Here is an 18,896-nt window from a genome sequence, read left to right on the forward strand (position 1 = left end):
CAAAGTGACCTAATGACAGAGACGTGTTTAATGGGTTAACGGGTCAGTCCCACCTAGGAGCAAATTGACCTAATAACGGGGGCGTGTGTAATGGGTTAAAGGGTCAGTCCCACGTAGGAGCAAAGTGACCTAATGACAGGGGCGTGTGTAATGGGTTAAAGGGTCAGTCCCACGTAGGAGCAAAGTGACCTAATGACAGGGACGTGTGTAATGGGTTAAAGGGTCAGTCCCACGTAGGGGCAAAGTGACCTAATGACAGGGACGTGTTTAATGGGTTAACGGGTCAGTCCCACGTAGGGGCAAAGTGACCTAATGACAGAGACGTGTTTAATGGGTTAACGGGTCAGTCCCACGTAGGGGCAAAGTGACCTAATGACGGGGACGTGTGTAATGGGTTAAAGGGTCAGTCCCACGTAGGGGCAAAGTGACCTAATGACAGGGACGTGTGTAATGGGTTAAAGGGTCAGTCCCACGTAGGGGCAAAGTGACCTAATGACGGGGACGTGCTTAATGGGTTAAAGGGTCAGTCCCATGTAGGAGCAAAGTGACCTAATGACAGGGACGTGTTTAATGGGTTAACGGGTCAGTCCCACATAGGGGCAAAGTGACCTAATGACAGGGACGTGTGTAATGGGTTAAAGGGTCAGTCCCACGTAGGGGCAAAGTGACCTAATGACAAGGACGTGTGTAATGGGTTAAAGGGTCAGTCCCACCTAGGAGCAAAGTGACCTAATAACGGGGGCGTGTGTAATGGGTTAAAGGGTCAGTCCCACGTAGGAGCAAAGTGACCTAATGACAGGGGCGTGTGTAATGGGTTAAAGGGTCAGTCCCACGTAGGAGCAAAGTGACCTAATGACAGGGACGTGTGTAATGGGTTAAAGGGTCAGTCCCACGTAGGGGCAAAGTAACCTAATGACAGGGACGTGTGTAATGGGTTAAAGGGTCAGTCCCACGTAGGGGCAAAGTGACCTAATGACAGGGACGTATGTAATGGGTTAAAGGGTCAGTCCCACGTAGGGGCAAAGTGACCTAATGACAGGGACGTGTGTAATGGGTAAAAGGGTCAGTCCCACATAGGGGCAAAGTGACCTAATGACAGGGACGTGTGTAACGGGTTAAAGGGTCAGTCCCACATAGGGGCATAGTGACCTAATGACAGGGACGTGTGTAACGGGTTAAAGGGTCAGTCCCACATAGGGGCAAAGTGACCTAATGACAGGGACGTGTGTAATGGGTTATAGGGTCAGTCCCACATAGGGGCAAAGTGACCTAATGACAAGGACGTGTGTAATGGGTTACATCTCCATCACTGACACTTCAGAAATATTTAACGTATGTTTTTCTGTGATGATCAAAGTAATTACAGATTTAGAAAGACAGGTAGATTTGGCATGAGAAGGCGTTCCATAGCGAAGTGCTTTCTCTGTGATCCGTTTACTAATAATTCACTTATTACGTGGGACCTCCGTCACCTCCACTGCTATCAGCACCTGGTATTGTATCTGCTTCCTGCCTAACACTATAAAGACACTAAGCTAAAGGAGGAGGGGGAGAGGGGACACAGACAGGGGACAGTGACAGAGAAGGAGAGGGGACATAGGCAGGGGACAGTGACAGAGAGAAGGAGGAGAGAGGACACAGACAGGGGGACAGTGACAGAGAGAAGGAGAGGGGACAGTGACAGAGAGAAGGAAGAGAGGGGACAGGGACAGTGACAGAGAGAAGGAGGAGAGGGGACACAGATAGGGGACAGTGACAGAGAGAAGGAAGAGAGGGGACACAGACAGGGGACAGTGAGGAGGAGGGGAGGGGACACAGACAGGGGACAGTGACAGAAGGAGGAGAGGGGACACAGACAGGGGACAGTGACAGAGAGAAGGAAGAGAGGGGACACAGACAGGGGACAGTGAGGAGGAGGGGAGGGGACACAGACAGGGGACAGTGACAGAGAGAAGGAGGAGAGGGGACACAGATAATGTGAAAGTGAGGAGGAGGAGAGGGGACACAGACGGGACAGTGACAGAGAGAAGGAGGAGAGGGGACACAGACAGGGGACAGTGACAGAGAGAAGGAGGAGAGGGGACAGAGACAGGGGACAGTGACAGAGAGGAGGAGGAGAGGGGACACAGACAGGGGACAGTGACAGGGAGAAGGAGGAGAGGGGACACAGAGGGGACAGTGACAGAGAAGGAGGAGAGGGGACACAGACAGGGGACACATGCTATGCTGCAGTGTGATGGTTTTTGCTATATGTTGCTAAGTTTAGTAACCCAGTGGATCAGGCAAAATACTGTAACACACAGTGTGACTGAGTACTGTATGACCCCCTGCTGTGTGTGACATTGAAGAGCGATAACCTGTCACCTCTTATCTGCTGTTATCTATCCCCCTGACAGGACTAGGACCTACCCACACACAGCCACTGTCACAGGGAGGAGACACTGCTGTGTGTGTCTGTGTGTCCGCTACGCTGTGCACTAATATATCAACATAGGCTCCCGTGTGTGTGTAGCACACGCATGTACAGATAGACTCTATGCATATACACACATGGCTCAAAGTGTTATACAACCCACACATTTAAACCTTTCAACATAGATATACACAGAGATGTACACTGCTACATACACAGACTCACACTGATACATACACAGACACACACTGCTACATACACAGACTCACACTGATACATACACAGACACACACTGCTACTTACACAGACTCACACTGATACATACACAGACACACACTGATACATACACAGACACACACTGCTACATACACAGACTCACACTGATACATACACAGACACACACTGCTACATACACAGACTCACACTGATACATACACAGACACACACTGATACATACACAGACTCACACTGATACATACACAGACTCACACTGATACATACACAGACACACACTGATACATACACAGACACACACTGATACATACACAGACACACACTGATACATACACAGACACACACTGATACATACACAGACACACTGATACATACACAGACACACACTGATACATACACAGACTCACACTGATACATACACAGACTCACACTGATACATACACAGACACACACTGATACATACACAGACACACACTGATACATACACAGACTCACACTGATACATACACAGACACACACTGATACATACACAGACACACACTGATACATACACAGACACACACTGATACATACACAGACACACACTGCTACATACACAGACTCACACTGCTACATACACAGACACACACTGATACATACACAGACACACACTGATACATACACAGACTCACACTGATACATACACAGACACACTGCTACATACACAGACTCACACTGATACATACACAGACACATACTGATACATACACAGACTCACACTGATACATACACAGACACACACTGATACATACACAGACACACACTGATACATACACAGACACACTGATACATACACAGACACACACTGATACATACACAGACACACTGATACATACACAGACACACACTGATACATACACAGACTCACACTGATACATACACAGACTCACACTGATACATATACAGACACACACTGATACATACACAGACTCACACTGATACATACACAGACACACTGCTACATACACAGACTCACACTGATACATACACAGACTCACACTGATACACACACAGACTCACACTGATACATACACAGACTCACACTGATACATACACAGACACACACTGATACATACACAGACACACACTGCTACATACACAGACTCACACTGATACATACACAGACACACACTGATACATACACAGACACACACTGATACATACACAGACACACACTGATACATACACAGACACACACTGATACATACACAGACACACTGATACATACACAGACACACTGCTACATACACAGACTCACACTGATACATACACAGACTCACACTGATACATACACAGACTCACACTGATACATACACAGACTCACACTGATACATACACAGACACACACTGATACATACACAGACACACACTGATACATTCACAGACACACACTGATACATACACAGACTCACACTGCTACATACACAGACTCACACTGATACATACACAGACTCACACTGATACATACACAGACACACACTGATACATACACAGACACACACTGATACATACACAGACACACACTGATACATACACAGACACACACTGATACATACACAGACTCACACTGATACATACACAGACACACACTGATACATACACAGACACACTGATACATACACAGACACACACTGATACATACACAGACTCACACTGATACATACACAGACACACACTGATACATACACAGACACACACTGATACATACACAGACACACACTGATACATTCACAGGCTCAAACATGTACAGACACACACTGATACATACACAGACACACACTGATACATACACAGACACACTGATAGATACACAGACACACACTGATACATACACAGACTCACACTGATACATACACAGACATACACTGATACATACACAGACACACACTGATACATACACAGACACACTGATACATACACAGACACACACTGATACATACACAGACTCACACTGATACATACACAGACACACATTGATACATACACAGACACACACTGATACATACACAGACACACACTGATACATTCACAGGCTCAAACGTGTACAGACACACACTGATACATACATAGACACACTGATACATACACAGACACACACTGATACATACACAGCCACACTGATACATACACAGACACACACTGATACATACACAGACACACTGATACATACACAGACACACACTGATACATACACAGACACACACTGATACATACACAGACACACACTGATACATTCACAGGCTCAAACGTGTACAGACACACACTGATACATACACAGACACACTGATAGATACACAGACACACACTGATACATACACAGACTCACACTGATACATACACAGACACACACTGATACATACACAGACTCACACTGATACATACACAGACTCACACTGATACATACACAGACACACACTGATACATACACAGACACACACTGATACATACACAGACACACTGATACACACTGATACATACACAGACTCACACTGATACATACACAGACACACATTGATACATACACAGACACACACTGATACATACACAGACACACACTGATACATTCACAGGCTCAAACGTGTACAGACACACACTGATACATACACAGACACACACTGATACATACACAGACACACACTGATACATACACAGACACGCTGATACATACACATACACACACTGATACATACACAGACACACTGATACATACACAGACACACACTGATACATACACAGACACACACTGATACATACACAGACACGCTGATACATACACAGACACACACTGATACATACACAGACACACTGATACATACACAGACACACACTGATACATACACAGTCTCACACTGATACATACACAGACACACACTAATACATACACAGACACACACTGATACATTCACAGGCTCAAACGTGTACAGACACACACTGATACATACACAGACACACACTGATACATACACAGACACACTGATAGATACACAGACACACACTGATACATACACAGACTCACACTGATACATACACAGACACACACTGATACATACACAGACTCACACTGATACATACACAGACACACACTGATACATACACAGACACACACTGATACATACACAGACACACTGATACATACACAGACACAAACTGATACATACACAGACTCACACTGATACATACACAGACACACTGATATATTCACAGGCTCAAACGTGTACAAACACACTGATACATACACAGACACACACTGATACATACACAGACACACTGATACATACACAGACACACACTGATACATACACAGACACACTGATACATACACAGACACACACTGATACATACACAGTCTCACACTGATACATACACAGACACACACTGATACATTCACAGGCTCAAACGTGTACAGACACAGACACACACTGATACATACACAGACACACTGATAGATACACAGACACACACTGATACATACACAGACTCACTCTGATACATACACAGACACACACTGATACATACACAGACACACACTGATATAGACACAGACACACACTGATACATACACAGACACACACTGATACATACACAGACACACACTGATACATACACAGACACACACTGATGCATACACAGACACACTGATACATACACAGACACACACTGATACATACACAGACACACACTGATACATACACAGACTCACGCTGATGCATACACAGACTCACACTGATGCATACACAGACTCACATTGATACATACACAGACACACACTGATACATACACAGACACACACTGATACATACACAGACTTACACTGATACATACACAGACACACTGATACATTCACAACCTCAAACGTGTACAGACACACACTGATACACAGACACACACTGATACATACACAGGCTCAAACGTGTACAGACACACACTGATACATACACAGACACACACTGATACAAACACAGACACACTGATAGATACACAGACACACACTGATACATACACAGACTCACACTGATACATACACAGACACACACTGATACATACACAGACTCACACTGATACATACACAGACACACACTGATACATACACAGACACCCACTGATACATACACAGACACACTGATACATACACAGACTCACACTGATACATACACAGACACACATTGATACATACACAGACACACACTGATACATACACAGACACACACTGATACATTCACAGGCTCAAACGTGTACAGACACACACTGATACATACACAGACACACACTGATACATACACAGACACACACTGATACATACACAGACACGCTGATACATACACAGACACACACTGATACATACACAGACACACTGATACATACACAGACACACACTGATACATACACAGTCTCACACTGATACATACACAGACACACACTGATACATACACAGACACACACTGATACATTCACAGGCTCAAACGTGTACAGACACACACTGATACATACACAGACACACACTGATACATACACAGACACACTGATAGATACACAGACACACACTGATACATACACAGACTCACACTGATACATACACAGACACACACTGATACATACACAGACTCACACTGATACATACACAGACACACACTGATACATACACAGACACACTGATACATACACAGACACAAACTGATACATACACAGACTCACACTGATACATACACAGACACACTGATACATTCACAGGCTCAAACGTGTACAGACACACACTGATACATACACAGACACACACTGATACATACACAGACACACACTGATACATACACAGACACACTGATACATACACAGACACACACTGATACATACACAGACACACACTGATACATACACAGTCTCACACTGATACATACACAGACACACACTGATACATTCACAGGCTCAAACGTGTACAGACACACACTGATACATACACAGACACACACTGATACATACACAGACACACACTGATACATACACAGACACGCTGATACATACACAGACACACTGATACATACACAGACACACACTGATACATACACAGACACACTGATAGATACACAGACACACACTGATACATACACAGACTCACACTGATACATACACAGACACACACTGATACATACACAGACTCACTCTGATACATACACAGACACACACTGATACATACACAGACACACACTGATGCATACACAGACACACTGATACATACACAGACACACACTGATACATACACAGACACACACTGATACATACACAGACACACACTGATACATACACAGACACACACTGATACATACACAGACTCACACTGATGCATACACAGACTCACACTGATGCATACACAGACTCACATTGATACATACACAGACACACACTGATACATACACAGACACACACTGATACATTCACAGGCTCAAACGTGTACAGACACACACTGATACATACACAGACACACACTGATACATACACAGACACACACTGATACATACACAGACACGCTGATACATACACAGACACACACTGATACATACACAGACACACTGATACATACACAGACACACACTGATACATACACAGTCTCACACTGATACATACACAGACACACACTGATACATACACAGACACACACTGATACATTCACAGGCTCAAACGTGTACAGACACACACTGATACATACACAGACACACACTGATACATACACAGACACACTGATAGATACACAGACACACACTGATACATACACAGACTCACACTGATACATACACAGACACACACTGATACATACACAGACTCACACTGATACATACACAGACACACACTGATACATACACAGACACACACTGATACATACACAGACACACTGATACATACACAGACACACTGATACATACACAGACACAAACTGATACATACACAGACTCACACTGATACATACACAGACACACTGATACATTCACAGGCTCAAACGTGTACAGACACACACTGATACATACACAGACACACACTGATACATACACAGACACACACTGATACATACACAGACACACTGATACATACACAGACACACTGATACATACACAGACACACACTGATACATACACAGACACACTGATACATACACAGACACACACTGATACATACACAGTCTCACACTGATACATACACAGACACACACTGATACATTCACAGGCTCAAACGTGTACAGACACACACTGATACATACACAGACACACACTGATACATACACAGACACACTGATAGATACACAGACACACACTGATACATACACAGACTCACACTGATACATACACAGACACACACTGATACATACACAGACTCACTCTGATACATACACAGACACACACTGATACATACACAGACACACACTGATATAGACACAGACGCACACTGATACATACACAGACACACACTGATACATACACAGACACACACTGATACATACACAGACATACACTGATGCATACACAGACACACTGATACATACACAGACACACACTGATACATACACAGACACACACTGATACATACACAGACACACACTGATACATACACAGACACACACTGATACATACACAGACTCACACTGATGCATACACAGACTCACACTGATGCATACACAGACTCACATTGATACATACACAGACACACACTGATACATACACAGACTTACACTGATACATACACAGACACACACTGATACATACACAGACACACACTGATACATACACAGACACACACTGATATAGACACAGACGCACACTGATACATACACAGACACACACTGATACATACACAGACACACACTGATACATACACAGACATACACTGATGCATACACAGACACACTGATACATACACAGACACACACTGATACATACACAGACACACACTGATACATACACAGACACACACTGATACATACACAGACACACACTGATACATACACAGACTCACACTGATGCATACACAGACTCACACTGATGCATACACAGACTCACATTGATACATACACAGACACACACTGATACATACACAGACACACACTGATACATACACAGACACACACTGATACATACACAGACTTACACTGATACATACACAGACACACTGATACATTCACAACCTCAAACGTGTACAGACACACACTGATACATACACAGACACACACTGATACATACACAGACACACACTGATACATTCACAGGCTCACACTGATACATACACAGACACACACTGATACATACACAGACACACTGATAGATACACAGACACACTGATAGATACACAGACACACTGATAGATACACAGACACACACTGATACATACACAGACTCACACTGATACATACACAGACACACACTGATACATACACAGACTCACACTGATACATACACAGACTCACACTGATACATACACAGACACACACTGATACATACACAGACACACACTGATACATACACAGACACACACTGATACATACACAGACACACTGATACACACTGATACATACACAGACTCACACTGATACATACACAGACACACATTGATACATACACAGACACACACTGATACATACACAGACACACACTGATACATACACAGACACGCTGATACATACACAGACACACACTGATACATACACAGACACACTGATACATACACAGACACACACTGATACATACACAGTCTCACACTGATGCATACACAGACACACACTGATGCATACACAGACACACACTGATACATTCACAGGCTCAAACGTGTACAGACACACACTGATACATACACAGACACACACTGATACATACACAGACACACTGATAGATACACAGACACACACTGATACATACACAGACTCACTCTGATACATACACAGACACACACTGATACATACACAGACACACACTGATATAGACACAGACGCACACTGATACATACACAGACACACACTGATACATACACAGACACACACTGATACATACACAGACATACACTGATGCATACACAGACACACTGATACATACACAGACACACACTGATACATACACAGACACACACTGATACATACACAGACACACACTGATACATACACAGACACACACTGATACATACACAGACTCACACTGATGCATGCACAGACTCACACTGATGCATACACAGACTCACATTGATACATACACAGACACACACTGATACATACACAGACACACACTGATACATACACAGACACACACTGATACATACACAGACACACACTGATACATACACAGACACACACTGATATAGACACAGACGCACACTGATACATACACAGACACACACTGATACATACACAGACACACACTGATACATACACAGACATACACTGATGCATACACAGACACACTGATACATACACAGACACACACTGATACATACACAGACACACACTGATACATACACAGACATACACTGATGCATACACAGACACACTGATACATACACAGACACACACTGATACATACACAGACACACACTGATACATACACAGTCACACACTGATACATACACAGACACACACTGATACATACACAGACTCACACTGATGCATACACAGACTCACACTGATGCATACACAGACTCACATTGATACATACACAGACACACACTGATACATACACAGACACACACTGATACATACACAGACACACACTGATACATACACAGACTTACACTGATACATACACAGACACACTGATACATTCACAACCTCAAACGTGTACAGACACACACTGATACATACACAGACACACACTGATACATACACAGACACACACTGATACATACACAGACACACTGATACATACACAGACACACTGATACATACACAGACACACACTGATACATACACAGTCTCACACTGATACATACACAGACACACACTGATACATACACAGACACACACTGATACATTCACAGGCTCAAACGTGTACAGACACACACTGATACATTCACAGGCTCAAACGTGTACAGACACACACTGATACATACACAGACACACACTGATACATACACAGACACACACTGATACATACACAGACACGCTGATACATACACAGACACACTGATACATACACAGACACACACTGATACATACACAGACACACTGATAGATACACAGACACACACTGATACATACACAGACTCACACTGATACATACACAGACACACACTGATACATACACAGACACACACTGATACATTCACAGGCTCAAACGTGTACAGACACACACTGATACATTCACAGGCTCAAACGTGTACAGACACACACTGATACATACACAGACACACACTGATACATACACAGACACACACTGATACATACACAGACACGCTGATACATACACAGACACACTGATACATACACAGACACACACTGATACATAGACAGACACACTGATAGATACACAGACACACACTGATACATACACAGACTCACACTGATACATACACAGACACACACTGATACATACACAGACTCACTCTGATACATACACAGACACACACTGATACATACACAGACTCACACTGATGCATACACAGACTCACACTGATGCATACACAGACTCACATTGATACATACACAGACACACACTGATACATACACAGACACACACTGATACATACACAGACACACACTGATACATACACAGACTTACACTGATACATACACAGACACACTGATACATTCACAACCTCAAACGTGTACAGACACACACTGATACATACACAGACACACACTGATACATACACAGACACACACTGATACATACACAGACACACTGATACATACACAGACACACTGATACATACACAGACACACACTGATACATACACAGTCTCACACTGATACATACACAGACACACACTGATACATACACAGACACACACTGATACATTCACAGGCTCAAACGTGTACAGACACACACTGATACATTCACAGGCTCAAACGTGTACAGACACACACTGATACATACACAGACACACACTGATACATACACAGACACACACTGATACATACACAGACACGCTGATACATACACAGACACACTGATACATACACAGACACACACTGATACATACACAGACACACTGATAGATACACAGACACACACTGATACATACACAGACTCACACTGATACATACACAGACACACACTGATACATACACAGACACACACTGATGCATACACAGACACACACTGATGCATACACAGACACACTGATACATACACAGACACACACTGATACATACACAGACACACACTGATACATACACAGACACACACTGATACATACACAGACACACACTGATACATACACAGACACACTGATACACACTGATACATACACAGACTCACACTGATACATACACAGACACACTGATATATTCACAACCTCAAACGTGTACAGACACACACTGATACATACACAGACACACACTGATACATACACAGACACACACTGATACATACACAGACACACACTGATACATACATAGACACACACTGATACATACACAGACACACACTGATACATACACAGACTCACACTTGTACAGACACACTGATACATACACACACACACACACACACACACACACTGATACATACACAGACTCACACTTGTACAGACACACACTGATACATACACAGACACACACTGATACATACACAGACACACTGATACATACACAGACACACACTGATACATACACAGACTCACACTTGTACAGACACACACTGATACATACACACACACACTGATACATACACAGACTCACACTTGTACAGACACACACTGATACATACACACACACACACTGATACATACACAGACTCACACTTGTACAGACACACACTGATACATACACAGACACACAGTATACCTATAACATAAAATGCCCCCGATATTTGTCCCTATAACATAAACACGGTCCCGTGGGTACTCAATGTAAGTGATCCGTGTAATACTCTGTGTAAGGGCCGCACTGGGAGAGTAACACGTTGTGCTGAAGCAGGGGCTGATTGAGCCACCTGTACTGAAGCAGGGGCTTATTGATCAGTGTAATACTCATTTAAGAGCCGTACTGTGAGAGTAGCACGTTGTTACCTATATCAGGGGTCTCAACTCCAGTCCTCTAGCCCCCCCCCCCCACCCAGCAGGTTAGGTTTTCAGGATATCACTGCTTCAGCACAGGTGGCTCAATCAGAGGCTCAGTCTTCGACTGGGACTGATTGAGTCACCTGTGCTGAAGCTGGGACTGATTGAGCCACCTGTGCTGAAGCTGGGACTGATTGAGCCACTTGTGCTGAAGCAGGGACTGATTGATCAGTGTAATACTCTGTATAAGGGCCGTACTGTGAGAGTAACACGTTGTTACATATTACAGGGGGTGCTCAACTCCAGTCCTCAAGCCCCCCCCAGCAGGTCAGGTTTTCAGGCTATCCTTGCTTCAGCACAGGTGGCTCAATCAGAGGCTCAGTCGAAGAGTGATTGAGCCGCCTGTGCTGAAGCAGGGAGTGATTGATCAGTGTAATACTCTGTATAATAGCCGTACCGTGAGACACGGGCTGCGCTTATAGTTAGGGCTACGGCGACTGCGACGAAACGCAGCGCCGTAGCAAGTACCCGCAGCCCGTCGGGGGTGCCCACGGCGGGCGCGACGGCTGGCGTCACGCGGTCGTCGATCGACCGGTAAGTCAAAGGCTTTTGATTTCTTCAACGATCGCCGCGTGACGCCGGCGGCACGAGAGCGGTTCAGCCAATGAGGGCGAACCGCTTGCGGCCCCCCCCCCCCCCCCCCGCTCGCTTGCCCCCTCCGGTCTCCTGCACCAGAGTGTAGGGAACGCTATAGGGCGACTGCGATAGCTGACATCACACGGTCGCCGGAGCCCTAACTACAAGCGCAGCCTCGCTCTTTCGCGCCTCTAATGGTGACCAGCTCTAACTTTTGCCGCCTCCATCTTTTCTGCGCCCCCCCCTTGCAGCTTCGATGTGGAGAATGGGCCTTCTCCGGGTCGCAGCCCGATGGATCCCCAGGCCAGCCCGGGCCTGGTGCTGCACCCCAGCCTCCCGCAGAGCCAGCGCCGGGAGTCCTTCCTGTACCGCTCCGACAGCGACTACGACATGTCTCCCAAAACCATGTCCCGCAACTCCTCCGTCACCAGCGAGGTGTAAGTACCGGGTATCTGCACGCGATCAGCACGCCGCTGCACAGTCTCTACACACTGATCATGAACACGCCGCGCTGTCTAATGATGCTGAGTATCTATACACTGATAATGAACACGCCGCGCTGTATAATGATGCTGAGTATCTCTATACACTGATAATGAACATGCTGCGCTGTATAATGATGCAGAGTATCTCTATACACTGATAATGAACACGCCGCGTTGTATAACGCTGCTGAGTATCTCTATACACTGATAATGAACACGCCGCGCTGTATAAGGATGCAAAGTATCTCTACACACTGATAATGAACACGCCGCGCTGTATAATGATGCTGAGTATCTATACACTGATAATGAACACGCCGCGCTGTATAATGATGCTGAGTATCTATACACTGATAATGAACACGCCGCGCTGTATAATGATGCTGAGTATCTCTATACACTGATAATGAACACGCTGCGCTGTATAATGATGCAGAGTATCTCTATACACTGATAATGAACACGCCGCGCTGTATAATGATGCTGAGTAGCTCTATACACTGATAATACACACACCGCGCTGTATAATGATGCTGAGTATCTCTATACACTGATAATACACACACCGCGCTGTATAATGATGCTGAGTATCTCGGCACTCTTCCAGCATGTCAGTTTTATGTGTGTGTTTCTGTCTCCCTCACAGACACACTGAGGACCTCATCGTCACGCCCTTTGCACAGGTACGTGCCCGAAATACAATGAAATGTACCCCTCCCCAGCCAGAGAGACCATTAAATCAAACCCGTGTGTGTGTGTGCGCGTGTGTGCGTGTGTTTGTGTGTGTGCGTGTGCACACGCGTGTGTGTGTGTGTATATAGGTTCACAACCCTGCCTTTCCCCATAATGTCTTAGCATGCTATGCTTCCACTAGAGCAAGGGATTCTGGGTAATGACACACAAATGACCTCTCACAGCGAGTCCCTCTTTGCTTTTTGTTCATTTTAACATGGATCCCTATACAGTGCGAGTGTGTAGGTGTGAGAGAGGTGTGTGTGTATTCATGTGTGTGTGTATATACAGCTCAACCCTGTTATAGCGCGGATCTGTTACAACGCGGATCCGTTTATAGCGCGATGTGAGCGTGGCTCCCAGTTTTCGTATTTATGAATACTTTACAACACGATTATTGGTGTATTAAATACTTTATTGTACAACACATACAATTGTACATTATTTCCAACGCGATCTGCTTATAGCGCGATGCGATTCTCTGGATCCCAAGCACCGCGTTATAAGGGGGTTGAGCTGTATGTATGTATGTATATATATATTTTTTTTTCATGTATATATTTATATATTATGTATATATGTGTGTGTGTGTATATATGTGTGTGTGTATATATATATATATATATATATACACTATATATATATATATATATATATATATATATATACAGTGTTCGACAAACCTATACATTTGCTCGCCCCGGGCGAGTGGATTTAACCCCCGGGCGAGTAAATATTGGCCCAAGCAGCACACGTTTGGTACTAGGTGGCGAGTAGATTTTTTTGTGTGGCGAGTAGATTTTTTGGTGATTTGTCAACCACTGTATATATATATATACATATATATATATATATATATACTGTATATATAAAAAAAAATGTGGGTGTGTGTGTGGGGCTCTTTCTGTAACTCAGAGACCCATAACATGACTAATACCCACCTCCCCATCTAGCGACGTGTAGTCACTTGGTAGTGAGGTGCAGAGCGGCGGCCATGTTTATAGCGCCCTTTGTAAAATGGATTTGAAATGACTATTTCTCCGGCCTTGCGACTCTACGGGAGACTGTGACTGGGACGTTGGGGATTAGGGTGAGAAAGGACATCGAAGGGGGTTTCTAGGAGGAAAGGAGGCTTTAAAAAAAATTACATTTAAGGAGTTTTGAGTTTGTGAGGCGTATTTAAGAACGCACGCGGGGGCTTGTGCACTATTCACTCAAGTGTTTATTATCAGTATAAGAGATACTCGTCATCATTATACAGCACAGCGTGTTCAATACCAGGTGATACATGAACATGATTATATTATGTTTAATGGGTTAATGGGTCAGTCCCACGTAGGGGCAAAGTGACCTAATGACAGGGACGTGTGTAATGGGTTAAAGGGTCAGTCCCACGTAGGAGCAAAGTGACCTAATGACAGGGACGTGTGTAATGGGTTAAAGGGTCAGTCCCACGTAGGGGCAAAGTGACCTAATGACAGGGACGTGTTTAATGAGTTAAAGAGTCAGTCCCACGTAGGGGCAAAGTGACCTAATGACAGGGACGTGTGTAATGGGTTAAAGGGTCAGTCCCACATAGGGGCAAAGTGATCTAATGACAGGGACGTGTTTAATGGGTTAAAGGGTCAGTCCCACGTAGGATCAAAGTGACCTAATGACGGGGACGTGTTTAATGGGTTAAAGGGTCAGTCCCACGTAGGAGCAAAGTGTCCTAATGACGGGGACGTGTGTAACGGGTTAAAGGGTCAGTCCCACGTAGGAGCAAAGTGACCTAATGACGGGGACGTGTTTAATGGGTTAAAGAGTCAGTCCCACGTAAGAGCAAAGTGACCTGATGACAGGGACGTGTTTAATGGGTTAAAGGGTCGGTCCCACGTAGGAGCAAAGTGACCTAATGACAGGGACGTGTGTAACGGGTTAAAGGGTCAGTCCCACGTAGTTGCAAAGTGACCTAATGACAGGGACGTGTGTAATGGGTTAAAGGGTCAGTACCACGTAGGGGCAAAGTGACCTAATGACAGGGACGTGTTTAATGGGTTAAAGGGTCAGTCCCACATAGGAGCAAAGTGACCTAATGACAGGGACGTGTGTAACGGGTTAAAGGGTCAGTCCCACGTAGGGGCAAAGTGACCTAATGACAGGGACGTGTGTAATGGGTTAAAGGGTCAGTCCCACGTAGGGGCAAAGTGACCTAATGACAAGAGCGTGTGTAATGGGTTAAAGGGTCAGTCCCACGTAGGGGCAAAGTGACCTAATGACGGTGACGTGTGTAACGGGTTACACGTATGTTTCCGTAACCTGCTGACCCCCTGTGTACATTTCTCCGTGCCCCCCGCAGGTGCTGGCCAGCCTACGCAGCGTACGAAACAACTTCACCATCCTCGCCAACGTCACCACCCCAACCAACAAGTGAGTCTGCTTGGCGTCCTCCTAATCCCCGGCATCGCCGGCATGACCTGATTTGCGGAGGCACTGCAGGGATTACGTTTACATGCCGGCGACTTCCCGTTGCCGCCATTTTCTTTTCCTTGCCGCTTCCCACGTTTATCGAGCGCGTTTTGTCGTTGTGTTTTGCAGGCGCTCTCCCGTCATGCCTCAGCAAACCGTTTGTAAAGCTACTCTCTCAGGTAACCCGCCGGTAATTATACCAATCCGTTTTTATTTTGTTATCCTGTCAAAAGAACCGTATCCGATCGAGTGCCCACGTAGGAGCAAAGTGACCTAATGACGGGGACGTGTGTAATGGGTTAAAGGGTCAGTGCCACGTAGGGGCAAAGTGACCTAATGACAGGGACGTGTTTAATGGGTTAGTCCCACGTAGGGGCAAAGTGACCTAATGACAGTGACGTGTGTAACGGGTTAAAGGGTCAGTCCCACGTAGGGGCAAAGTGACCTAATGACAGGGACGTGTTTAATGGGTTAAAGGGTCAGTCCGACGTAGGAGCAAAGTGACCTAATGACGGGGACGTGTGTAATGGGTTAAAGGGTCAGTCCCACGTAGGGGCAAAGTGACCTGATGACAGGGACGTGTGTAATGGGTTAAAGGGTCAGTCCGACGTAGGAGCAAAGTGACCTAATGACGGGGACGTGTGTAATGGGTTAAAGGGTCTGTCCCACGTAGGGGCAAAGTGACCTAATGACAGGGACGTGTGTAATGGGTTAATGGGTCAGTC

At 44.8% G+C, this 18,896-nt stretch overlaps 1 protein-coding gene across 5 annotated transcripts in view; it reads left to right on the forward strand.

Moving 5' to 3' along the window:
• Positions 1-18,896, forward strand: part of PDE4A (phosphodiesterase 4A) — a 375,781-nt gene that overhangs the window by 288,175 nt on the left and 68,710 nt on the right. For 4 of the 5 annotated variants that reach the window (XM_075577433.1, XM_075577431.1, XM_075577432.1 and 1 more), the window contains 4 exons: positions 14,758-14,943; positions 15,638-15,674; positions 18,062-18,132; positions 18,301-18,350. In XM_075577433.1, coding sequence (XP_075433548.1) covers positions 14,758-14,943; positions 15,638-15,674; positions 18,062-18,132; positions 18,301-18,350 — 344 coding nt within the window. Of the gene's footprint in view, positions 1-14,757; positions 14,944-15,637; positions 15,675-18,061; positions 18,133-18,300; positions 18,362-18,896 lie in introns of those variants that run through there. The other variant, XM_075577436.1, reaches the window with a different exon arrangement.

This window comes from Ascaphus truei, chromosome 20, assembly GCF_040206685.1.
Source record: "Ascaphus truei isolate aAscTru1 chromosome 20, aAscTru1.hap1, whole genome shotgun sequence".
In the NCBI taxonomy this organism is placed as follows: domain Eukaryota; kingdom Metazoa; phylum Chordata; class Amphibia; order Anura; family Ascaphidae; genus Ascaphus; species Ascaphus truei.